General features: G+C 56.4%; 1 protein-coding gene across 3 annotated transcripts in view; it reads right to left on the minus strand.

The window, feature by feature from the left end:
• The window catches only part of LOC121275108 (poly(rC)-binding protein 3-like), a 158,451-nt gene that overhangs the window by 76,344 nt on the left and 56,190 nt on the right, over positions 1-25,917 (minus strand). For all 3 annotated transcript variants that reach the window (XM_041182523.1, XM_041182522.1, XM_041182521.1), the window contains exon 2: positions 18,412-18,533. In XM_041182523.1, coding sequence (XP_041038457.1) covers positions 18,412-18,477 — 66 coding nt within the window. In that variant the 5' untranslated portion in view covers positions 18,478-18,533. The remainder of the gene's footprint in view (positions 1-18,411; positions 18,534-25,917) is intronic.

A 25,917-nucleotide genomic window follows, 5' to 3' on the forward strand; every position in this document is an offset into this window, starting at 1 on the left:
GTGGATCTCTGGAACACTGGGGGACTGTCCTTTCACTGGGTGATCTCTGGGACACTGGGGTGACTGTCCTTTCACTGGGTGGATCTCTGGGACACTGGGGTGATTGTCCTTTCACTAAGTGGATCTCTGGGACACTGGGGTGACTGTCCTTTCACTGGGTGGATCTCTGGGACACTGGGGTGACTGTCCTTTCAGTGGGTGGATCACTGGGACACTGGGGTGACTGTCCTTTCACTGGGTGAATCTCTGGGACACTGGGGTGACTGTCCTTTCACTGGGTGGATCTCTGGGACACTGGGGTGACTGTCCGTTCACTGGGTGGATCTCTGGGACATTGGGGTGACTGTCCTTTCACTAGGTGGATCTCTGGGACACTGTGGTGACTGTCCTTTCACTGGGTGGATCTCTGGGAAACTGGGGTGACTGTCCTTTCACTGGGTGGATCTCTGGGACACAGGGGTGACTGTCCTTTCACTGGGTGGTCTCTGGGACACTGGGGTGACTGTCCTTTCACTGGGTGGATCTCTGGGACACTGTCTTTTCACTGGGTGGATCTCTGGGACACTGGGGGACTGTCCTATCACTGGGTGGATCTCTGGGACACTGGGGTGACTGAGCTTTCACTAGGTGGATCTCTGGAACACCTGGGGACTGTCCTTTCACTGGGTGATCTCTGGGACACTGGGGTGACTGTCCTTTCACTGGGTGGATCTCTGGAACACTGGGGGACTGTCCTTTCACTGGGTGATCTCTGGGACACTGGGGTGACTGTCCTTTCACTGGGTGGAGCTCTGGGACACTGGGGTGACTGTCCTTTCACTAGGTGGATCTCTGGGACACTGGGGGACTGTCCTTTCACTGGGTGATCTCTGGGACACTGGGGTGACTGTCCTTTCACTGGGTGGATCTCTGGAACACTGGGGGACTGTCCTTTCACTGGGTGATCTCTGGGACACTGGGGTGACTGTCCTTTCACTGGGTGGATCTCTGGGACACTGGGGTGACGGTCCTTTCACTGGGTGGATCTCTGGGACACTGGGGTGATTGTCCTTTCACTAAGTGGATCTCTGGGACACTGGGGTTACTGTCCTTTCACTGGGTGGATCTCTGGGACACTGGGGTGACTGTCCTTTCACTGGGTGGATCTCTGGGACACTGGGGTGACTGTCCTTTCACTGGGTGGATCTCTGGGACACTGGGGTGACTGTCCTTTCACTGGGTGGATCTCTGGGACACTGGGGTGACTGTCCTTTCACTAGGTGGATCTCTGGGACACTGGGGTGACTGTCCTTTCACTGGGTGGATCTCTGGGACACTAGGGTGACTGTCCTTTCAGTGGGTGGATCTCTGGGACACTGGGGTGACTGTCCTTTCACTGGGTGAATCTCTGGGACACTGGGGTGACTGTCCTTTCACTGGGTGGATCTCTGGGACACTGGGGTGACTGTCCGTTCACTGGGTGGATCTCTGGGACATTGGGGTGACTGTCCTTTCACTAGGTGGATCTCTGGGACACTGTCCTTTCAGTGGGTGGATCTCTGGGACACTGGGGGACTGTCCTTTCACTGGGTGGATCTCTGGGACACTGGGGTGACTGTCCTTTCACTGGGTGAATCTCTGGGACACTGGGGTACTTGTCCTTTCACTGGGTGGATCTCTGGGACACTGGGGTGACTGTCCTTTCACTGGGTGGATATCTGGGACACTGGGGTGACTGTCCTTTCACTAAGTGGATCTCTGGGACACTAGGGTGACTGTCCATTCACTGGGTGGATCTCTGGGACACTGGGGTGACTGTCCTTTCACTAGGTGGATCTCTGGAACACTGGGGGACTGTCTTTTCACTGGGTGATCTCTGGGACACTGGGGTGACTGTACTTTCAGTGGGTGGATCTCTGGGACACTGGAGTGACTGTCCTTTCACTGGGTGAATCTCTGGGACACTGGGGTGACTGTCCTTTCACTGGGTGGATCTCTGGGACACTGGGGTGACTGTCCTTTCACTGGGTGGATCTCTGGGACACTGGGGTGACTGTCCTTTCACTGGGTGGATCTCTGGGACACTGGGGTGACTGTCCTTTCACTGGGTGGATCTCTGGGACACTGGGGTGACTGTCCTTTCACTGGGTGGATCTCTGGGACACTGGGGTGACTGTCCTTTCACTGGGTGGATCTCTGGGACACTGGGGTGACTGTCCTTTCACTGGGTGGATCTCTGGGACACTGGGGTGACTGTCCTTTCACTGGGTGGATCCCTGGGACACTGGGAGTGACTGTCCTTTCACTGGGTGATCCCTGGGACACTGGGGTGACTGTCCTTTCACTGGCTGATCTCTGGGACACTGGGGTGACTGTCCTTTCACTGGGTGGATCTCTGGGACACTGGGGTGACTGTCCTTTCACTGGGTGATCTCTGGGACACTGGGGTGACTGTCCTTTCACTTGGTGGATCTCTGGGACACTGGGGTGACTGTCCTTTCACTGGGTGGATCTCTGGGACACTGGGGTGACTGTCCTTTCACTGGGTGAATCTCTGGGACACTGGGGGTGACTGTCCTTTCACTAGGTGGATCTCTGGGACACTGGGGTGACTGTCCTTTCAGTGGGTGGATCTCTGGGACACTGGGGTGACTGTCCTTTCACTGGGTGATCTCTGGGACACTGGGGTGACTGTCCTTTCACTGGGTGGATCTCTGGGACACTGTCCTTTCACTGGGTGGATCTCTGGGACACTGGGGGACTGTCCTTTCACTGGGTGGATCTCTGGGACACTGGGGTGACTGTCCTTTCACTGGGTGGATCTCTGGGACACTAGCGTGACTGTCCTTTCAGTGGGTGGATCTCTGGGACACTGGGGTGACTGTCCTTTCACTGGGTGAATCTCTGGGACACTGGGGTGACTGTCCTTTCACTGGGTGGATCTCTGGGACACTGGGGTGACTGTCCGTTCACTGGGTGGATCTCTGGGACATTGGGGTGACTGTCCTTTCACTAGGTGGATCTCTGGGACACTGTCCTTTCAGTGGGTGGATCTCTGGGACACTGGGGGACTGTCCTTTCACTGGGTGGATCTCTGGGACACTGGGGTGACTGTCCTTTCACTGGGTGATCTCTGGGACACTGGGGTGACTGTCCTTTCACTGGGTGGATCTCTGGGACACTGTCCTTTCACTGGGTGGATCTCTGGGACACTGGGGGACAGTCCTTTCAGTGGGTGGATCTCTGGGACACTAGGGTGACTGTCCTTTCACTAGGTGGATCTCTGGGACACTGGGGTGACTGTCCTTTCACTGGATGGATCTCTGGGACACTGTGGTGACTGTCCTTTCACTGGGTGAATCTCTGGGACACTGGGGGTGACTGTCCTTTCACTAGGTGGATCTCTGGGACACTGGGGTGACTGTCCTTTCACTGGGTGGATCTCTGGGACACTGGGGTGACTGTCCTTTCACTGGGTGATCTCTGGGACACTGGGGTGACTGTCCTTTCACTAGGTGGATCTCTGGGACACTGGGGTGACTGTCCTTTCAGTGGGTGGATCTCTGGGACACTGGGGTGACTGTCCTTTCACTGGGTGAGTCTCTGGGACACTGGGGTGACTGTCCTTTCACTGGGTGAATCTCTGGGACACTGGGGTGACTGTCCTTTCACTGGGTGGATCTCTGGGACACTGGGGTGACTGTCCTTTCACTGGGTGGATCTCTGGGACACTGGGGTGACTGTCCTTTCACTGGGTGGATCCCTGGGACACTGGGAGTGACTGTCCTTTCACTGGGTGATCCCTGGGACACTGGGGTGACTGTCATTTCACTGGGTGATCACTGGGACACTGGGGTGACTGTCCTTTCACTGGGTGGATCTCTGGGACACTGGGGTGACTGTCCTTTCACTGGGTGATCTCTGGGACACTGGGGTGACTGTCCTTTCACTTGGTGGATCTCTGGGACACTGGGGTGACTGTCCTTTCACTGGGTGGATCTCTGGGACACTGGGGTGACTGTCCTTTCACTGGGTGAATCTCTGGGACACTGGGGGTGACTGTGCTTTCACTAGGTGGATCTCTGGGACACTGGGGTGACTGTCCTTTCAGTGGGTGGATCTCTGGGACACTGGAGTGACTGTCCTTTCACTGGGTGATCTCTGGGACACTGGGGTGACTGTCCTTTCACGGGGTGGATCTCTGGGACACTGGGGTGACTGTCCTTTCACGGGGTGGATCTCTGGGACACTAGGGTGACTGTCCTTTCACTAGGTGGATCTCTGGGACACTGTGGTGACTGTCCTTTCACTGGGTGGATCTCTGGGACACTGGGGTGACTGTCCTTTCACTGGGTGGATCTCTGGGACACAGGGGTGACTGTCCTTTCACTGGGTGGTCTCTGGGACACTGGGGTGACTGTCCTTTCACTGGGTGGATCTCTGGGACACTGTCTTTTCACTGGGTGGATCTCTGGGACACTGGGGGACTGTCCTATCACTGGGTGGATCTCTGGGACACTGGGGTGACTGAGCTTTCACTAGGTGGATCTCTGGGACACTGGGGTGACTGTCCTTTCACTGGGTGGATCCCTGAGACACTGGGGTGACTGTCCTTTCACTGGGTGGATCCCTGAGACACTGGGGTGACTGTCCTTTCACTGGGTGGATCCCTGAGACACTGGAATGACTGTCCTTTCACTGAGTGGATCCCTGAGACACTGAGGTGACTGTCCTTTCACTGGGTGGATCCCTGAGACACTGGGGTGACTGTCCTTTCACTGGGTGGATCCCTGAGACACTGGGGTGACTGTCCTTTCACTGGGTGGATCCCTGAGACACTGGGGTGACTGTCCTTTCACTGGGTGATCTCTGGGACACTGGGGTGACTGTCCTTTCACTAGGTGGATCTCTGGGACACTGGGTTGACTGTCCTTTCACTGCATGAATCTCTAGGACACTGGGGTGACTGTCCATTCACTGGGTGGATCTCTGGGACACTGGGGTGACTGTCCTTTCACTAGGTGGATCTCTGGAACACCTGGGGACTGTCCTTTCACTGGGTGATCTCTGGGACACTGGGGTGACTGTCCTTTCACTGGGTGGATCTCTGGAACACTGGGGGACTGTCCTTTCACTGGGTGATCTCTGGGACACTGGGGTGACTGTCCTTTCACTGGGTGAAGCTCTGGGACACTGGGGTGACTGTCCTTTCACTAGGTGGATCTCTGGGACACTGGGGGACTGTCCTTTCACTGGGTGATCTCTGGGACACTGGGGTGACTGTCCTTTCACTGGGTGGATCTCTGGAACACTGGGGGACTGTCCTTTCACTGGGTGATCTCTGGGACACTGGGGTGACTGTCCTTTCACTGGGTGGATCTCTGGGACACTGGGGTGACGGTCCTTTCACTGGGTGGATCTCTGGGACACTGGGGTGATTGTCCTTTCACTAAGTGGATCTCTGGGACACTGGGGTGACTGTCCTTTCACTGGGTGGATCTCTGGGACACTGGGGTGACTGTCCTTTCAGTGGGTGGATCACTGGGACACTGGGGTGACTGTCCTTTCACTGGGTGAATCTCTGGGACACTGGGGTGACTGTCCTTTCACTGGGTGGATCTCTGGGACACTGGGGTGACTGTCCGTTCACTGGGTGGATCTCTGGGACATTGGGGTGACTGTCCTTTCACTAGGTGGATCTCTGGGACACTGTCCTTTCAGTGGGTGGATCTCTGGGACACTGGGGGACTGTCCTTTCACTGGGTGGATCTCTGGGACACTGGGGTGACTGTCCTTTCACTGGGTGATCTCTGGGACACTGGGGTGACTGTCCTTTCACTGGGTGGATCTCTGGGACACTGTCCTTTCACTGGGTGGATCTCTGGGACACTGGGGGACTGTCCTTTCAGTGGGTGGATCTCTGGGACACTAGGGTGACTGTCCTTTCACTAGGTGGATCTCTGGGACACTGGGGTGACTGTCCTTTCACTGGGTGGATCTCTGGGACACTGTGGTGACTGTCCTTTCACTGGGTGAATCTCTGGGACACTGGTGGTGACTGTCCTTTCACTAGGTGGATCTCTGGGACACTGGGGTGACTGTCCTTTCACTGGGCGGATCTCTGGGACACTGGGGTGACTGTCCTTTCACTGGGTGGATCTCTGGGACACTGGGGTGACTGTCCTTTCACTAGGTGGATCTCTGGGACACTGGGGTGACTGTCCTTTCACTGGGTGGATCTCTGGGACACTGGGGTGACTGTCCTTTCACTGGGTGAATCTCTGGGACACTGGGGTGACTGTCCTTTCACTGGGTGGATCTCTGGGACACTGGGGTGACTGTCCTTTCACTGGGTGGATCTCTGGGACACTGGGGTACTTGTCCTTTCACTGGGTGGATCTCTGGGACACTGGGGTGACTGTCCTTTCACTGGGTGGATATCTGGGACACTGGGGTGACTGTCCTTTCACTAAGTGGATCTCTGGGACACTAGGGTGACTGTCCATTCACTGGGTGGATCTCTGGGACACTGGGGTGACTGTCCTTTCACTAGGTGGATCTCTGGACCACTGGGGGACTGTCTTTTCACTGGGTGATCTCTGGGACACTGGGGTGACTGTACTTTCAGTGGGTGGATCTCTGGGACACTGGAGTGACTGTCCTTTCACTGGGTGAATCTCTGGGACACTGGGGTGACTGTCCTTTCACTGGGTGGATCTCTGGGACACTGGGGTGACTGTCCTTTCACTGGGTGGATCTCTGGGACACTGGGGTGACTGTCCTTTCACTGGGTGGATCTCTGGGACACTGGGGTGACTGTCCTTTCACTGGGTGGATCTCTGGGACACTGGGGTGACTGTCCTTTCACTGGGTGGATCTCTGGGACACTGGGGTGACTGTCCTTTCACTGGGTGGATCTCTGGGACACTGGGGTGACTGTCCTTTCACTGGGTGGATCCCTGGGACACTGGGAGTGACTGTCCTTTCACTGGGTGATCCCTGGGACACTGGGGTGACTGTCCTTTCACTGGCTGATCTCTGGGACACTGGGGTGACTGTCCTTTCACTGGGTGGATCTCTGGGACACTGGGGTGACTGTCCTTTCACTGGGTGATCTCTGGGACACTGGGGTGACTGTCCTTTCACTTGGTGGATCTCTGGGACACTGGGGTGACTGTCCTTTCACTGGGTGGATCTCTGGGACACTGGGGTGACTGTCCTTTCACTGGGTGAATCTCTGGGACACTGCGGGTGACTGTCCTTTCACTCGGTGGATCTCTGGGACACTGGGGTGACTGTCCTTTCACTGGGTGATCTCTGGGACACTGGGGTGACTGTCCTTTCACTGGGTGGATCTCTGGGACACTGTCGTTTCACTGGGTGGATCTCTGGGACACTGGGGGACTGTCCTTTCACTGGGTGGATCTCTGGGACACTGGGGTGACGGTCCTTTCACTGGGTGGATCTCTGGGACACTAGGGTGATTGTCCTTTCAGTGGGTGGATCTCTGGGACACTGGGGTGACTGTCCTTTCACTGGGTGAATCTCTGGGACACTGGGGTGACTGTCCTTTCACTGGGTGGATCTCTGGGACACTGGGGTGACTGTCCGTTCACTGGGTGGATCTCTGGGACATTGGGGTGACTGTCCTTTCACTAGGTGGATCTCTGGGACACTGTCCTTTCAGTGGGTGGATCTCCGGGACACTGGGGGACTGTCCTTTCACTGGGTGGATCTCTGGGACACTGGGGTGACTGTCCTTTCACTGGGTGATCTCTGGGACACTGCGGTGACTGTCCTTTCACTGGGTGGATCTCTGGGACACTGTCCTTTCACTGGGTGGATCTCTGGGACACTGGGGGACTGTCCTTTCAGTGGGTGGATCTCTGGGACACTAGGGTGACTGTCCTTTCACTAGGTGGATCTCTGGGACACTGGGGTAACTGTCCTTTCACTGGATGGATCTCTGGGACACTGTGGTGACTGTCCTTTCACTGGGTGAATCTCTGGGACACTGGGGGTGACTGTCCTTTCACTAGGTGGATCTCTGGAACACTGGGGTGACTGTCCTTTCACTGGGTGGATCTCTGGGACACTGGGGTGACTGTCCTTTCACTGGGTGGATCTCTGGGACACTGGGGTGACTGTCCTTTCACTAGGTGGATCTCTGGGACACTGGGGTGACTGTCCTTTCAGTGGGTGGATCTCTGGGACACTGGGGTGACTGTCCTTTCACTGGTGAGTCTCTGGGACACTGGGGTGACTGTCCTTTCACTGGGTGGATCTCTGGGACACTGGGGTGACTGTCCTTTCACTGGGTGGATATCTGGGACACTGGGGTACTTGTCCTTTCACTGGGTGGATCTCTGGGACACTGGGGTGACTGTCCTTTCACTAGGTGGATCTCTGGGACACTGGGGTGACTGTCCTTTCACTAAGTGGATCTCTGGGACACTAGGGTGACTGTCCTTTCACTGGGTGGATCTCTGGGACACTGGGGTGACTGTCCTTTCACTAGGTGGATCTCTGGAACACTGGGGGACTGTCCTTTCACTGGGTGATCTCTGGGACACTGGGGTGACTGTACTTTCAGTGGGTGGATCTCTGGGACACTGGAGTGACTGTCCTTTCACTGGGTGAATCTCTGGGACACTGGGGTGACTGTCCTTTCACTGGGTGGATCTCTGGGACACTGGGGTGACTGTCCTTTCACTGGGTGGATCTCTGGGACACTGTCCTTTCACTGGGTGGATCTCTGGGACACTGGGGGACTGTCCTTTCACTGGGTGGATCTCTGGGACACTGGGGTGACTGTCCTTTCACTGGGTGATCTCTGGGACACTGGGGTGACTGTCCTTTCACTGGGTGGATCTCTGGGACACTGGGGGACTGTCCTTTCACTGGGTGGATCTCTGGGACACTGGGGTGACTGAGCTTTCACTAGGTGGATCTCTGGGACACTGGGGTGACTTTCGTTTCACTGGGTGGATCTCTGGGACACTGGGGTGACTGTCCTTTCACTGGGTGGATCCCTGAGACACTGGGGTGACTGTCCTTTCACTGGGTGGATCCCTGAGACACTGGGGTGAATGTCCTTTCACTGGGTGGATCCCGGAGACACTGGGGTGACTGTCCTTTCACTGGGTGGATCCCTGAGACACTGGGGGAACTGTCCTTTCACTGGGTGATCTCTGGGACACTGGGGTGACTGTCCTTTCACTAGGTGGATCTCTGGGACACTGGGTTGACTGTCCTTTCACTGGATGAATCTCTAGGACACTGGGGTGACTGTCCTTTCACTGGGTGGATCTCTGGGACACTGGGGTGACTGTCCTTTCACTAGGTGGATCTCTGGAACACTGGGGGACTGTCCTTTCACTGGGTGATCTCTGGGACACTGGGGTGACTGTCCTTTCACTGGGTGGATCTCTGGAACACTGGGGGACTGTCCTTTCACTGGGTGATCTCTGGGACACTGGGGTGACTGTCCTTTCACTGGGTGGATCTCTGGGACACTGGGGTGACTGTCCTTTCACTAAGTGGATCTCTGGGACACTGGGGTGACCGTCCTTTCACTGGGTGGATCTCTGGGACACTGGGGTGACTGTCCTTTCACTGGGTGGATCTCTGGGACACTGGGGTGACTGTCCTTTCACTGGGTGGATCTCTGGGACACTGGGGTGACTGTCCCTTCACTGGGTGGATCTCTGGGACACTGGGGTGACTGTCCTTTCACTGGGTGGATCTCTGGGACACTGGGGTGACTGTCCTTTCACTAAGTGGATCTCTGGGACACTGGGGTGACCGTCCTTTCACTGGGTGGATCTCTGGGACACTGGGGTGACTGTCCTTTCACTGGGTGGATCTCTGGGACACTGGGGTGACTGTCCTTTCACTGGGTGGATCTCTGGGACACTGGGGTGACTGTCCTTTCACTGGGTGGATCTCTGGGACACTGGGGTGACTGTCCTTTCACTGGGTGATCTCTGGGACACTGTCCTTTCACTGGGTGGATCTCTGGGACACTGGGGTGACTGTCCTTTCACTGGGTGGATCTCTGGGACACTGTAGTGACTGTCCTTTCACTGGGTGGATCTCCGGGACACTGGGGTGACTGTCCTTTCAGTGGGTGGATCTCTGGGACACTGGGGGTGACTGTCCTTTCACTAAGTGGATCTCTGGGACACTGGGGTGACTGTCCTTTCACTGGGTGATCTCTGGGACACTGGGGTGACTATCCTTTCACTGGGTGGATCTCTGGGACACTGTCCTTTCAGTGGGTGGATCTCTGGGACACTGGGGGACTGTCCTTTCACTGGGTGGATCTCTGGGACACTGGGGTGACTGTCCTTTCACTGGGTGATCTCTGGGACACTGGGGTGACTGTCCTTTCACTGGGTGGATCTCTGGGACACTGTCCTTTCACTGGGTGGATCTCTGGGACACTGGGGGACTGTCCTTTCACTGGGTGGATCTCTGGGACACTGTGGTGACTGTCCTTTCACTAGGTGGATCTCTGGGACACTGTGGTGACTGTCCTTTCACTGGGTGGATCTCTGGGACACTGGGGTGACTGTCCTTTCACTGGGTGGATCTCTGGGACACTGGGGTGACTGTCCTTTCACTGGGTGATCTCTGGGACACTGGGACACTGTCCTTTCACTGGGTGGATCTCTGGGACACTGGGGGACTGTCCTTTCACTGGGTGGATCTCTGGGACACTGTGGTGACTGTCCTTTCACTAGGTGGATCTCTGGGACACTGTGGTGACTGTCCTTTCACTGGGTGGATCTCTGGGACACTGGGGTGACTGTCCTTTCACTGGGTGGATCTCTGGGACACTGGGGTGACTGTCCTTTCACTGGGTGATCTCTGGGACACTGGGGTGACTGTCCTTTCACTGGGTGGATCTCTGGGACACTGTCCTTTCACTGGGTGGATCTCTGGGACACTGTCCTTTCACTGGGTGGATCTCTGGGACACTGTCCTTTCACTGGGTGGATCTCTGGGACACTGTCCTTTCACTGGGTGGATCTCTGGGACACTGTCCTTTCACTGGGTGGATCTCTGGGACACTGTCCTTTCACTGGGTGGATCTCTGGGACACTGGGGGACTGTCCTTTCACTGGGTGGATCTCTGGGACACTGGGGTGACTGAGCTTTCACTAGGTGGATCTCTGGGACACTGGGGTGACTTTCGTTTCACTGGGTGGATCTCTGGGACACTGGGGTGACTGTCCTTTCACTGGGTGGATCCCTGAAACACTGGGGTGACTGTCCATTCACTGGGTGGATCCCTGAGACACTGGGGTGACTGTCCTTTCACTGGGTGGATCCCTGAGACACTGGGGTGACTGTCCTTTCACTGGGTGGATCCCTGAGACACTGAGGTGACTGTCCTTTCACTGGGTGGATCCCTGAGACACTGGGGTGACTGTCCTTTCACTGGGTGGATCCCTGAGACACTGGAGTGACTGTCCTTTCACTGGGTGGATCCCTGAGACACTGGGGTGACTGTCCTTTCACTGGGTGGATCCTTGAGACACTGGGGTGACTGTCCTTTCACTGGGTGGATCCCTGAGACACTGAGGTGACTGTCCTTTCACTGGGTGGATCCCTGAGACTCTGGGGTGACTGTCCTTTCATTGGGTGGATCTCTGGGACACTGGGGTGACTGTCCTTTCACTAGGTGGATCTCTGGAACACTGGGGGACTGTCCTTTCACTGGGTGATCTCTGGGACACTGGGGTGACTGTCCTTTCACTGGGTGGATCTCTGGGACACTGGGGTGACTGTCCTTTCACTGGGTGGATCTCTGGGACACTGGGGTGACTGTCCTTTCACTGGGTGGATCTCTGGGACACTGGGGTGACTGTCCTTTCACTAAGTGGATCTCTGGGACACTAGGGTGACTGTCCTTTCGCTGGGTGGATCTCTGGGACACTGGGGTGACTGTCCTTTCACTAGGTGGATCTCTGGAACACTGGGGGTCTGTCCTTTCACTGGGTGATCTCTGGGACACTGGGGTGACTGTACTTTCAGTGGGTGGATCTCTGGGAAACTGGGGTGACTGTCCTTTCACTGGGTGAATCTCTGGGACACTGGGGTGACTGTCCTTTCACTGGGTGGATCTCTGGGACACTGGGGTGACTGTCCTTTCACTGGGTGGATCTCTGGGACACTGGGGTGACTGTCCTTTCACTGGGTGGATCTCTGGGACACTGGGGTGACTGTCCTTTCACTGGGTGGATCTCTGGGACACTGGGGTGACTGTCCTTTCACTGGGTGATCTCTGGGACACTGTCCTTTCACTGGGTGGATCTCTGGGACACTGGGGTGACTGTCCTTTCACTGGGTGGATCTCTGGGACACTGTAGTGACTGTCCTTTCACTGGGTGGATCTCCGGGACACTGGGGTGACTGTCCTTTCAGTGGGTGATCTCTGGGACACTGGGGGTGACTGTCCTTTCACTAAGTGGATCTCTGGGACACTGGGGTGACTGTCCTTTCACTGGGTGATCTCTGGGACACTGGGGTGACTGTCCTTTCACTGGGTGGATCTCTGGGACACTGTCCTTTCAGTGGGTGGATCTCTGGGACACTGGGGGACTGTCCTTTCACTGGGTGGATCTCTGGGACACTGGGGTGACTGTCCTTTCACTGGGTGATCTCTGGGACACTGGGGTGACTGTCCTTTCACTGGGTGATCTCTGGGACACTGGGGTGACTGTCCTTTCACTGGGTGGATCTCTGGGACACTGTCCTTTCACTGGGTGGATCTCTGGGACACTGGGGGACTGTCCTTTCACTGGGTGGATCTCTGGGACACTGTGGTGACTGTCCTTTCACTAGGTGGATCTCTGGGACACTGTGGTGACTGTCCTTTCACTGGGTGGATCTCTGGGACACTGGGGTGACTGTCCTTTCACTGGGTGGATCTCTGGGACACTGGGGTGACTGTCCTTTCACTGGGTGATCTCTGGGACACTGGGGTGACTGTCCTTTCACTGGGCGGATCTCTGGGACACTGTCCTTTCACTGGGTGGATCTCTGGGACACTGTCCTTTCACTGGGTGGATCTCTGGGACACTGTCCTTTCACTGGGTGGATCTCTGGGACACTGTCCTTTCACTGGGTGGATCTCTGGGACACTGGGGGACTGTCCTTTCACTGGGTGGATCTCTGGGACACTGGGGTGACTGAGCTTTCACTAGGTGGATCTCTGGGACACTGGGGTGACTTTCGTTTCACTGGGTGGATCTCTGGGACACTGGGGTGACTGTCCTTTCACTGGGTGGATCCCTGAAACACTGGGGTGACTGTCCATTCACTGGGTGGATCCCTGAGACACTGGGGTGACTGTCCTTTCACTGGGTGGATCCCTGAGACACTGGGGTGACTGTCCTTTCACTGGGTGGATCCCTGAGACACTGAGGTGACTGTCCTTTCACTGGGTGGATCCCTGAGACACTGGGGTGACTGTCCTTTCACTGGGTGGATCCCTGAGACACTGGAGTGACTGTCCTTTCACTGGGTGGATCCCTGAGACACTGGGGTGACTGTCCTTTCACTGGGTGGATCCTTGAGACACTGGGGTGACTGTCCTTTCACTGGGTGGATCCCTGAGACACTGAGGTGACTGTCCTTTCACTGGGTGGATCCCTGAGACACTGGGGTGACTGTCCTTTCATTGGGTGGATCTCTGGGACACTGGGGTGACTGTCCTTTCACTAGGTGGATCTCTGGAACACTGGGGGACTGTCCTTTCACTGGGTGATCTCTGGGACACTGGGGTGACTGTCCTTTCACTGGGTGGATCTCTGGGACACTGGGGTGACTGTCCTTTCACTGGGTGGATCTCTGGGACACTGGGGTGACTGTCCTTTCACTGGGTGGATCTCTGGGACACTGGGGTGACTGTCCTTTCACTAAGTGGATCTCTGGGACACTAGGGTGACTGTCCTTTCGCTGGGTGGATCTCTGGGACACTGGGGTGACTGTCCTTTCACTAGGTGGATCTCTGGAACACTGGGGGTCTGTCCTTTCACTGGGTGATCTCTGGGACACTGGGGTGACTGTACTTTCAGTGGGTGGATCTCTGGGAAACTGGGGTGACTGTCCTTTCACTGGGTGAATCTCTGGGACACTGGGGTGACTGTCCTTTCACTGGGTGGATCTCTGGGACACTGGGGTGACTGTCCTTTCACTGGGTGGATCTCTGGGACACTGGGGTGACTGTCCTTTCACTGGGTGGATCTCTGGGACACTGGGGTGACTGTCCTTTCACTGGGTGGATCTCTGGGACACTTTCACTGGGTGGATCTCTGGGACACTGGGGTGACTGTCCTTTCACTGGGTGGATCTCTGGGACACTGGGGTGACTGTCCTTTCACTGGGTGGATCCCTGGGACACTGGGAGTGACTGTCCTTTCACTGGGTGATCCCTGGGACACTGGGGTGACTGTCCTTTCACTGGGTGATCTCTGGGACACTGGGGTGACTGTCCTTTCACTGGGTGGATCTCTGGGACACTGGGGTGACTGTCCTTTCACTGGGTGGATCTCTGGGACACTGGGGTGACTGTCCTTTCACTGGGTGGATCTCTGGGACACTGGGGTGACTGTCCTTTCACTGGGTGAATCTCTGGGACACTGGGGGTGACTGTCCTTTCACTAGGTGGATCTCTGGGACACTGGGGTGACTGTCCTTTCACTGGGTGGATCTCTGGGACACTGTCCTTTCACTGGGTGGATCTCTGGGACACTGTCCTTTCACTGGGTGGATCTCTGGGACACTGTCCTTTCACTGGGTGGATCTCTGGGACACTGGGGGACTGTCCTTTCACTGGGTGGATCTCTGGGACACTGGGGTGACTGTCCTTTCACTGGATGATCTCTGGGACACTGGGGTGACTGTCCTTTCACTGGGTGGATCTCTGGGCCACTGTCCTTTCACTGGGTGGATCTCTGGGACACTGGGGGACTGTCCTTTCACTGGGTGGATCTCTGGGACACTGGGGTGACTGTACTTTCAGTGGGTGGATCTCTGGGAAACTGGGGTGACTGTCCTTTCACTGGGTGAATCTCTGGGACACTGGGGTGACTGTCCTTTCACTGGGTGGATCTCTGGGACACTGGGGTGACTGTCCTTTCACTGGGTGGATCTCTGGGACACTGGGGTGACTGTCCTTTCACTGGGTGGATCTCTGGGACACTGGGGTGACTGTACTTTCACTGGGTGGATCTCTGGGACACTGGGGTGACTGTCCTTTCACTGGGTGGATCCCTGGGACACTGGGAGTGACTGTCCTTTCACTGGGTGATCCCTGGGACACTGGGGTGACTGTCCTTTCACTGGGTGATCTCTGGGACACTGGGGTGACTGTCCTTTCACTGGGTGGATCTCTGGGACACTGGGGTGACTGTCCTTTCACTGGGTGGATCTCTGGGACACTGGGGTGACTGTCCTTTCACTGGGTGGATCTCTGGGACACTGGGGTGACTGTCCTTTCACTGGGTGAATCTCTGGGACACTGGGGGTGACTGTCCTTTCACTAGGTGGATCTCTGGGACACTGGGGTGACTGTCCTTTCACTGGGTGGATCTCTGGGACACTGTCCTTTCACTGGGTGGATCTCTGGGACACTGTCCTTTCACTGGGTGGATCTCTGGGACACTGTCCTTTCACTGGGTGGATCTCTGGGACACTGTCCTTTCACTGGGTGGATCTCTGGGACACTGTCCTTTCACTGGGTGGATCTCTGGGACACTGTCCTTTCACTGGGTGGATCTCTGGGACACTGGGGGACTGTCCTTTCACTGGGTGGATCTCTGGGACACTGGGGTGACTGTCCTTTCACTGGGTGATCTCTGGGACACTGGGGTGACTGTCCTTTCACTGGGTGGATCTCTGGGACACTGTCCTTTCACTGGGTGGATCTCTGGGACACTGGGGTGACTGTCCTTTCACTGGGTGGATCTCTGGGACACTAGGGTGACTGTCCTTTCACTAGGTGGATCTCTGGGACACTGTGGTGACTGTCCTTTCACTGGGTGGATCTCTGGGACACTGGGGTGACTGTCCTTTCACTGGGTGGATCTCTGGGACACTGGGGTGACTGTCCTTTCACTGGGTGGATCTCTGGGACACTGGGGTGACTGTCCTTTCACTGGGTGATCTCTGGGACACTGGGGTGACTGTCCTTTCACTGGGTGGATCTCTGGGACACTGTCCTTTCACTGGGTGGATCTCTGGGACACTGGGGTGACTGTACTTTCAGTGGGTGGATCTCTGGGAAACTGGGGTGACTGTCCTTTCACTGGGTGAATCTCTGGGACACTGGGGTGACTGTCCTTTCACTGGGTGGATCTCTGGGACACTGGGGTGACTGTCCTTTCACTGGGTGGATCTCTGGGACACTGGGGTGACTGTCCTTTCACTGGGTGGATCTCTGGGACACTGGGGTGACTGTCCTTTCACTGGGTGGATCTCTGGGACACTGGGGTGACTGTCCTTTCACTGGGTGGATCCCTGGGACACTGGGAGTGACTGTCCTTTCACTGGGTGATCCCTGGGACACTGGGGTGACTGTCCTTTCACTGGGTGATCTCTGGGACACTGGGGTGACTGTCCTTTCACTGGGTGGATCTCTGGGACACTGGGGTGACTGTCCTTTCACTGGGTGGATCTCTGGGACACTGGGGTGACTGTCCTTTCACTGGGTGGATCTCTGGGACACTGGGGTGACTGTCCTTTCACTGGGTGAATCTCTGGGACACTGGGGGTGACTGTCCTTTCACTAGGTGGATCTCTGGGACACTGGGGTGACTGTCCTTTCACTGGGTGGATCTCTGGGACACTGTCCTTTCACTGGGTGGATCTCTGGGACACTGTCCTTTCACTGGGTGGATCTCTGGGACACTGTCCTTTCACTGGGTGGATCTCTGGGACACTGTCCTTTCACTGGGTGGATCTCTGGGACACTGTCCTTTCACTGGGTGGATCTCTGGGACACTGGGGGACTGTCCTTTCACTGGGTGGATCTCTGGGACACTGGGGTGACTGTCCTTTCACTGGGTGATCTCTGGGACACTGGGGTGACTGTCCTTTCACTGGGTGGATCTCTGGGACACTGTCCTTTCACTGGGTGGATCTCTGGGACACTGGGGTGACTGTCCTTTCACTGGGTGGATCTCTGGGACACTAGGGTGACTGTCCTTTCACTAGGTGGATCTCTGGGACACTGTGGTGACTGTCCTTTCACTGGGTGGATCTCTGGGACACTGGGGTGACTGTCCTTTCACTGGGTGGATCTCTGGGACACTGGGGTGACTGTCCTTTCACTGGGTGGATCTCTGGGACACTGGGGTGACTGTCCTTTCACTGGGTGATCTCTGGGACACTGGGGTGACTGTCCTTTCACTGGGTGGATCTCTGGGACACTGTCCTTTCACTGGGTGGATCTCTGGGACACTGGGGGACTGTCCTTTCACTGGGTGGATCTCTGGGACACTGGGGTGACTGAGCTTTCACTAGGTGGATCTCTGGGACACTGGGGTGACTTTCGTTTCACTGGGTGGATCTCTGGGACACTGGGGTGACTGTCCTTTCACTGGGTGGATCTCTGAGACACTGGGGTGACTGTCCTTTCACTGGGTGGATCCCTGAGACACTGGGGTGACTGTCCTTTCACTGGGTGGATCCCTGAGACACTGGGGTGACTGTCCTTTCACTGGGTGGATCCCTGAGACACTGAGGTGACTGTCCTTTCACTGGGTGGATCCCTGAGACACTGGGGTGACTGTCCTTTCACTGGCTGGATCCCTGAGACACTGGGGTGACTGTCCTTTCACTGGGTGGATCCCTGAGACACTGGGGTGACTGTCCTTTCACTGGGTGGATCCCTGGGACACTGGGGGTGACTGTCCTTTCACTGGTTTCATGCAGCCTCTGTAGGCGTTGGGCATTCTGAGGCCAGAGGACCTGTTCCCGGAGACTCCCTACCCTTCAATTGTTTCATGACGTTGCAATAGGCATTGAAGCGAGGTACCCCCCTCACACAGGCTTTCAGGCTGATGCAAGACAACAGCAGATCCATTGCTCTGGCAATTCTGACGTGGCCAGCGCCTCTGCTCTCGTTTCGACTTTCCTGACTAATCCTCGATGTCAGCACAAATCCATCACACAGAGAAGTGACGGACATCAGGGTGCAAACAGGTTTTAACAGACATCGACTACCCCATGCCCCAGACCAGCATCCGACCCCCTGCAACCTCCAAGTAGCACTCACCTGCGCATTCCAGCCACGAACAGCCCCTTGATGGGACGCCACTGAATACACACTCGCACCCCCCCACTCACACACCGCACAGCACGCAACCTCCCCCCCCCACCCCAATAAAAGGGCCACATGACGAGGCACTGATACTACACCTTGCCATGCATCAACAGTCGGAGAGTTAGGGTGACATTCAATCCTCCTTCTACACCAGTATCCATGATCCAGTGTCTTGTAGGTAACAGTGGGTGAATCAACAGTGATCACAGATGTGGACCTGGAGAGAACACACAGGGAATTGTTACCACACGGTGTAAGCACCCCCCACCCCCACAGGCACCAGCCATCTCCCGCCCGACTGATCTCAACTTGGGAGCACAGTGACGACATGGGGAGCACCGCTGCCCGAATATAATCCACCTCCATCCCTCACCAGGACAGCCTGAAGGCTCTTTGCTGCTTTCATCAGCAGAGGCCAAAACAATCCCCATCCCCTCCCTCTCTCTCCCACCCCCACCCTCCCACACAGGCCGCCAGCCCAGAGGCTAGTGCACCCCCTGTCACGAGGCTCCAGCCCCCTCCCCACCAATCCCAATCCCGCCCCCAATCCCAATCAAATTCCCGCCCCCACCAAACCCCATCCCGCGCTCTCCCCACCAAACCCCATCCCGCTCGCTCCCCACCAAACCCCATCCCGCTCGCTCCCCACCAAACCCCATCCCGCTCGCTCCCCACCAAACCCCATCCCGCTCGCTCCCCACCAAACCCCATCCCGCTCGCTCCCCACCAAACCCCATCCCGCTCGCTCCCCACCAAACCCCATCCCGCTCACTCCCCACCAAACCCCATCCCGCTCGCTCCCCACCAAACCCCATCCCGCTCACTCCCCACCAAACCCCATCCCGCGCTCTCCCCACCACACCCCATCCCGCTCGCTCCCCACCAATTCCACTCCCGCTCTTGCCCCACCCCAATGCAAATCCAGCTATCGGCCCACCCTCAATCCCTCTCTCCCCCGCACACAATCAATCTCTCTCTCCCTCACACCCTCAATCCCTCTCACTCCCCCACACAATCAATCTCTCTCTCCCTCTCTCCCCCGCACACAATCTCTCTCTCCCTCTCTCCCCCGCACACAATCTCTCTCTCTCTCCGACACAATCTCTCTCGCTCTCTCCCCCACAATCTCTCTCGCTCTCTCCCCCACAATCTCTCTCGCTCTCTCCCCCACAATCTCTCTCGCTCTCTCCCCCACAATCTCTCTCGCTCTCTCCCCCACAATCTCTCTCGCTCTCTCCCCCACAATCTCTCTCGCTCTCTCCCCCACAATCTCTCTCGCTCTCTCCCCCACAATCTCTCTCGCTCTCTCCCCCACAATCTCTCTCGCTCTCTCCCCCACAATCTCTCTCTCTCTCCCCCCCACAATCTCTCTCTCTCTCTCCCCCACAATCTCTCTCTCTCTCTCTCCCCCACAATCTCTCTCCCAAACAATCTCTCTCTCTCTCCCCCACAATCTCTCTCTCTCTCTCCCCCACAATCTCTCTCTCTCTCCCCCCCACAATCTCTCTCTCTCTCTCCCCCACAATCTCTCTCTCTCTCTCTCCCCCACAATCTCTCTCCCAAACAATCTCTCTCTCTCTCCCCCACAATCTCTCTCTCTCTCTCCCCCACAATCTCTCTCTCTCTCTCCCCCACAATCTCTCTCTCTCTCTCCCCCACAATCTCTCTCTCTCTCTCCCCCACAATCTCTCTCTCTCTGACACAATCTCTCACTCTCTCTCCCCCACAATCTCTCTCTCCCTCTCTTCCCCACAATCTCTCTCTCCCTCTCTTCCCCACAATCTCTCTCTCTCTCTCCCCCACAATCTCTCTCTCTCCCCCCCACAATCTCTCTCTCTCTCCCCCACAATCTCTCTCTCTCTCCCCCACAATCTCTCTCTCTCTCCCCCACAATCTCTCTCTCTCTCCCCCACAATCTCTCTCTCTCTCTCCCCCCCACAATCTCTCTCTCTCTCTCCCCCCCACAATCTCTCTCTCTCTCTCCCCCCCACAATCTCTCTTTCTCCCCCACAATCTCTCTCTCTCCCCCCACAATCTCTCTCTCTCCCCCACAATCTCTCTCTCTCTCCCCCACAATCTCTCTCTCTCTCCCCCACAATCTCTCTCTCTCTCTCCCCCACAATCTCTCTCTCTCTCTCCCCCACAATCTCTCTCTCTCTCTCCCCCACAATCTCTCTCTCTCTCTCCCCCACAATCTCTCTCTCTCTCTCCCCCACAATCTCTCTCTCTCTCTCCCCCACAATCTCTCTCTCTCTCCCCCACAATCTCTCTCTCTCTCCCCCACAATCTCTCTCTCTCTCCCCCACAATCTCTCTCTCTCTCCCCCACAATCTCTCTCTCTCCCCCACAATCTCTCTCTCTCTCTCCCCCACAATCTCTCTCTCTCTCTCCCCCACAATCTCTCTCTCTCTCTCCCCCACAATCTCTCTCTCTCTCTCCCCCACAATCTCTCTCTCTCTCTCTCCCCCACAATCTCTCTCTCTCTCTCCCCCACAATCTCTCTCTCTCTCTCCCCCACAATCTCTCTCTCTCTCTCCCCCACAATCTCTCTCTCTCTCTCCCCCACAATCTCTCTCTCTCTCTCCCCCACAATCTCTCTCTCTCTCTCCCCCACAATCTCTCTCTCTCTCCCCCCCACAATCTCTCTCTCTCTCCCCCCCACAATCTCTCTCTCTCTCCCCCCCACAATCTCTCTCTCTCTCCCCCACAATCTCTCTCTCTCTCTCTTTCTCCCCCACAATCTCTTTCTCTCTCTACCCCACAATCTCTCTCTCTTTCTCCCCCACAATCTCTCTCTCTCTCTCCCCCACAATCTCTCTCTCTCTCTCTCTCCCCCACAATCTCTCTCTCTCTCTCTCCCCCACAATCTCTCTCTCTCTCTCCCCCACAATCTCTCTCTCTCTCTCCCCCACAATCTCTCTCTCTCTCCCCCACAATCTCGCTCTCTCCCCCACAATCTCTCTCTCGCTCTCTCCCCCACAATCTCTCTCTCGCTCTCTCCCCCACAATCTCTCTCTCTCTCTCCCCCAAAATCTCTCTCTCTCTCCCCCACAATCTCTCTCTCGCTCTCTCCCCCACAATCTCTATCTCGCTCTCTCCCCCACAATCTCCATCTCGCTCTCTCCCCCACAATCTCCATCTCGCTCTCTCCCCCACAATCTCCATCTCGCTCTCTCCCCCACAATCTCCATCTCGCTCTCTCCCCCACAATCTCCATCTCGCTCTCTCCCCCACAATCTCTATCTCGCTCTCTCCCCCACAATCTCCATCTCGCTCTCTGCCCCACAATCTCCATCTCGCTCTCTGCCCCACAATCTCCATCTCGCTCTCTCCCCCACAATCTCCATCTCGCTCTCTCCCCCACAATCTCTCTCGCTCTCTCCCCCACAATCTCTCTCGCTCTCTCCCCCACAATCTCTCTCGCTCTCTCCCCCACAATCTCTCTCGCTCTCTCCCCCACAATCTCTCTCGCTCTCTCCCCCACAATCTCTCTCGCTCTCTCCCCCACAATCTCTCTCGCTCTCTCCCCCACAATCTCTCTCGCTCTCTCCCCCACAATCTCTCTCGCTCTCTCCCCCACAATCTCTCTCGCTCTCTCCCCCACAATCTCTCTCGCTCTCTCCCCCACAATCTCTCTCGCTCTCTCCCCCACAATCTCTCTCGCTCTCTCCCCCACAATCTCTCTCGCTCTCTCCCCCACAATCTCTCTCGCTCTCTCCCCCACAATCTCTCTCGCTCTCTCCCCCACAATCTCTCTCGCTCTCTCCCCCACAATCTCTCTCGCTCTCTCCCCCACAATCTCTCTCGCTCTCTCCCCCACAATCTCTCTCTCTCTCCCCCCCACAATCTCTCTCTCTCTCTCCCCCAAATCTGTCTCTCTCTCTCTCCCCCACAATCTCTCTCTCTCTCCCCCCCACAATCTCTCTCTCTCTCTCTACCCCACAAACTCTCTCTCTCTCCGCCCCACCGTCTCTCTCTCTCTCTTCGCCCCACAGTCTCTCTCTCTCTCTTCGCCCCACAGTCTCTCTCTCTCTCCGCCCCAGTCTCTCTCTCTCTCCGCCCCAGTCTCTCTCTCTCTCCGCCCCACAGTCTCTCTCTCTCTCCCACAATCTCACTCTCTCTCTCCCCCACAATCTCACTCTCTCTCTCCCCCACAATCTCACTCTCTCTCCCCCACAATCTCTCTCTCTCCCCCACAATCTCTCTCTCTCCCCCACAATCTCTCTCTCTCCCTCCCCCACAATCTCTCTCTCTCCCTCCCCCACAATCTCTCTCTCTCTCTCCCCCACAATCTCTCTCTCTCTCTCCCCCACAATCTCTCTCTCTCTCTCTCCCCCACAATCTCTCTCTCTCTCTCTCCCCCACAATCTCTCTCTCTCTCTCCCCCACAATCTCTCTCTCCCTCTCCCCCACAATCTCTCTCTCCCTCTCCCCCACAATCTCTCTCTCCCTCTCCCCCACAATCTCTCTCTGCCTCTCCCCCACAATCTCTCTCTCTCTCCCCCCCACAATCTCTCTCTCTCTCCCCCCACAATCTCTCTCTCTATCCCCCACAATCTCTCTCTCTCTCTCCCCCACAATCTCTCTCTCTCTCTCTCTCCCCCACATCTCTCTCTCTCTCCCCACAAACTCTCTCTCTCTCTCTCATCCACAATCTCTCTCTCTCTCTCTTTCTCCCCCGCAATCTCTCTCTCTACCCCAGAATCTCTCTCTCTCTCCCCCACAATCTCTCTCTCTCTCCCCCACAGTCTCTCTCTCTCTCTCTCCCCCACAGTCTCTCTCTCTCCGCCCCACAGTCTCTCTCTCTCTCTCCCTCTCCGCCCCACAGTCTCTCTCTCTCTCTCTCTCTCCCCCACAATCTCTCTCTCACCCCCCCACAATCTCTCTCTCTCTCTCCCCCCCACAATGTCTCTCTCTCCCCCACAATCTCTCTCTCTCTCTCCCCCACAATCTCTCTCTCTCTCTCGCCCACAATCTCTCTCGCTCTCTGCCCCACAATCTCTCTCGCTCTCTGCCCCACAATCTCTCTCGCTCTCTGCCCCACAATCTCTCTCTCTCTCTCTCTCCCACAATCTCTCTCTCTCTCCCCCACAATCTCTCTCTCTCTCTCCCCCACAATCTCTCTCTCTCCCCCCCACAAGCTCTCTCTCTCTCCCCCACAATCTCTCTCTCTCTCTCCCCCACACAATCTCTCTCTCTCTCTCCCCCACACAATCTCTCTCTCTCTCTCCCCCACACAATCTCTCTCTCTCTCCCACAATCGCTCTCTCTCTCTCCCCCACAATCGCTCTCTCTCTCTCCCCCACAATCGCTCTCTCTCTCTCCCCCACAATCGCTCTCTCTCTCTCCCCCACAATCGCTCTCTCTCTCTCCCCCACAATCGCTCTCTCTCTCTCCCCCACAATCGCTCTCTCTCTCTCCCCCACAATCGCTCTCTCTCTCTCCCCCACAATCGCTCTCTCTCTCTCCCCCACAATCGCTCTCTCTCTCCCCCACAATCGCTCTCTCTCTCTCCCCCACAATCGCTCTCTCTCTCTCCCCCACAATCGCTCTCTCTCTCTCCCCCACAATCGCTCTCTCTCTCTCCCCCACAATCGCTCTCTCTCTCTCCCCCACAATCGCTCTCTCTCTCTCCCCCACAATCGCTCTCTCTCTCTCCCCCACAATCTCTCTCTCTCTCCCCCACAATTTCTCTCTCTCTCTCTCCCCCACAATCACTCTCTCTCTCTCCCCCACAATCGCTCTCTCTCTCTCCCCCACAATCTCTCTCTCTCTCCCTCCCCCACAATCCCTCTCTCTCTCTCTACCCACACAATCTCTCTCGCTCTCCCCCACACAATCTCTCTCGCTCTCCCCCACACAATCTCTTTCTCTCACCCCCAAAATCTCTCTCTCTCTCTCAGCCCCACAGTCTCACTCTCTCTCCGCCTAACAGTCTGTCTCTCCCTCCGACCCACAGTCTCTCTCTCTCTCCGCCCCACAGTCTCTCTCTCTCTCCGCCCCACAGTCTCTCTCTCTCCCCCCCACAATCTCTCTCTCTCTCCCCCCCCACAATCTCTCTCTCTCTCTCCCCCACAATCACTCTCTCTCTCTCCCCCACAATCACTCTCTCTCTCTCCCCCACAATCACTCTCTCTCTCCCCCACAATCTCTCTCTCTCTCCCCCACAATCTCTCTCTCTCTCCCCCACAATCTCTCTCTCTCTCTCTCTCTCCCCCACAGTCTCTCTCTCTCCGCCCCACAGTCTCTCTCTCTCTCTCCCTCTCCGCCCCACAGTCTCTCTCTCTCTCTCTCCCCCACAATCTCTCTCTCACCCCCCCCACAATCTCTCTCTCTCTCTCCCCCCCACAATGTCTCTCTCTCCCCCACAATCTCTCTCTCTCTCTCGCCCACAATCTCTCTCTCTCTCTCGCCCACAATCTCTCTCGCTCTCTGCCCCACAATCTCTCTCGCTCTCTGCCCCACAATCTCTCTCTCTCCCACAATCTCTCTCTCTCTCCCCCACAATCTCTCTCTCTCTCTCCCCCACAATCTCTCTCTCTCCCCCCCACAATCTCTCTCTCTCTCCCCACAATCTCTCTCTCTCTCTCCCGCACACAATCTCTCTCTCTCTCTCCCCCACACAATCTCTCTCTCTCTCTCCCCCACACAATCTCTCTCTCTCCCGCAATCTGTCTCCACACCACTGCAATCTCTCTCTCTCTCCCACCCCACCTCAATCTCTCTCTCTCTCTCCACCACCGCAATCTCTCTCTCCACCCCACCTCAATCTCTCTCTCTCTCTCTCCACCACCGCAATCTCTCTCTCTCTCCACCACCTCAATCTCTCTCTCTCTCTCCACCACCTCAATCTCTCTCTCTCTCTCCACCACCTCAATCTCTCTCTCTCTCTCCACCACCTCAATCTCTCTCTCTCTCTCCCCCACCTCAATCTCTCTCTCTCTCTCTCCCCCACCTCAATCTCTCTCTCTCTCTCTCCCCCACCTCAATCTCTCTCTCTCTCTCTCCCCCACCTCAATCTCTCTCTCTCTCTCTCTCCCCCACCTCAATCTCTCTCTCTCTCCCCCACCTCAATCTCTCTCTCTCTCTCTCCCCCACCTCAATCTCTCTCTCCCCCACTTCAATCTCTCTCTCCCCCACTTCAATCTCTCTCTCCCCCACCTCAATCTCTCTCTCCCCCACCTCAATCTCTCTCTCCCCCACCTCAATCTCTCTCTCCCCCACCTCAATCTCTCTCTCCCCCACCTCAATCTCTCTCTCCCCCACCTCAATCTCTCTCTCCCCCACCTCAATCTCTCTCTCCCCCACCTCAATCTCTCTCTCCCCCACCTCACTCTCTCTCTCCCCCACCTCAATCTCTCTCTCCCCCACCTCTATCTCTCTCTCCCCCACCTCAATCTCTCTCTCCCCCACCTCTATCTCTCTCTCCCCCACCTCAATCTCTCTCTCTCTCTCTCCCCCCCACCTCAATCTCTCTCTCTCTCTCCCCCACCTCAATCTCTCTCTCCCCCACCTCAATCTCTCTCTCCCCCACCTCAATCTCTCTCTCCCCCACCTCAATCTCTCTCTCCCTCTCCCCCACCTCAATCTCTCTCTATCTC

This window comes from Carcharodon carcharias (assembly GCF_017639515.1).
Source record: "Carcharodon carcharias isolate sCarCar2 chromosome X unlocalized genomic scaffold, sCarCar2.pri SUPER_X_unloc_8, whole genome shotgun sequence".
NCBI lineage: Eukaryota > Metazoa > Chordata > Chondrichthyes > Lamniformes > Lamnidae > Carcharodon > Carcharodon carcharias.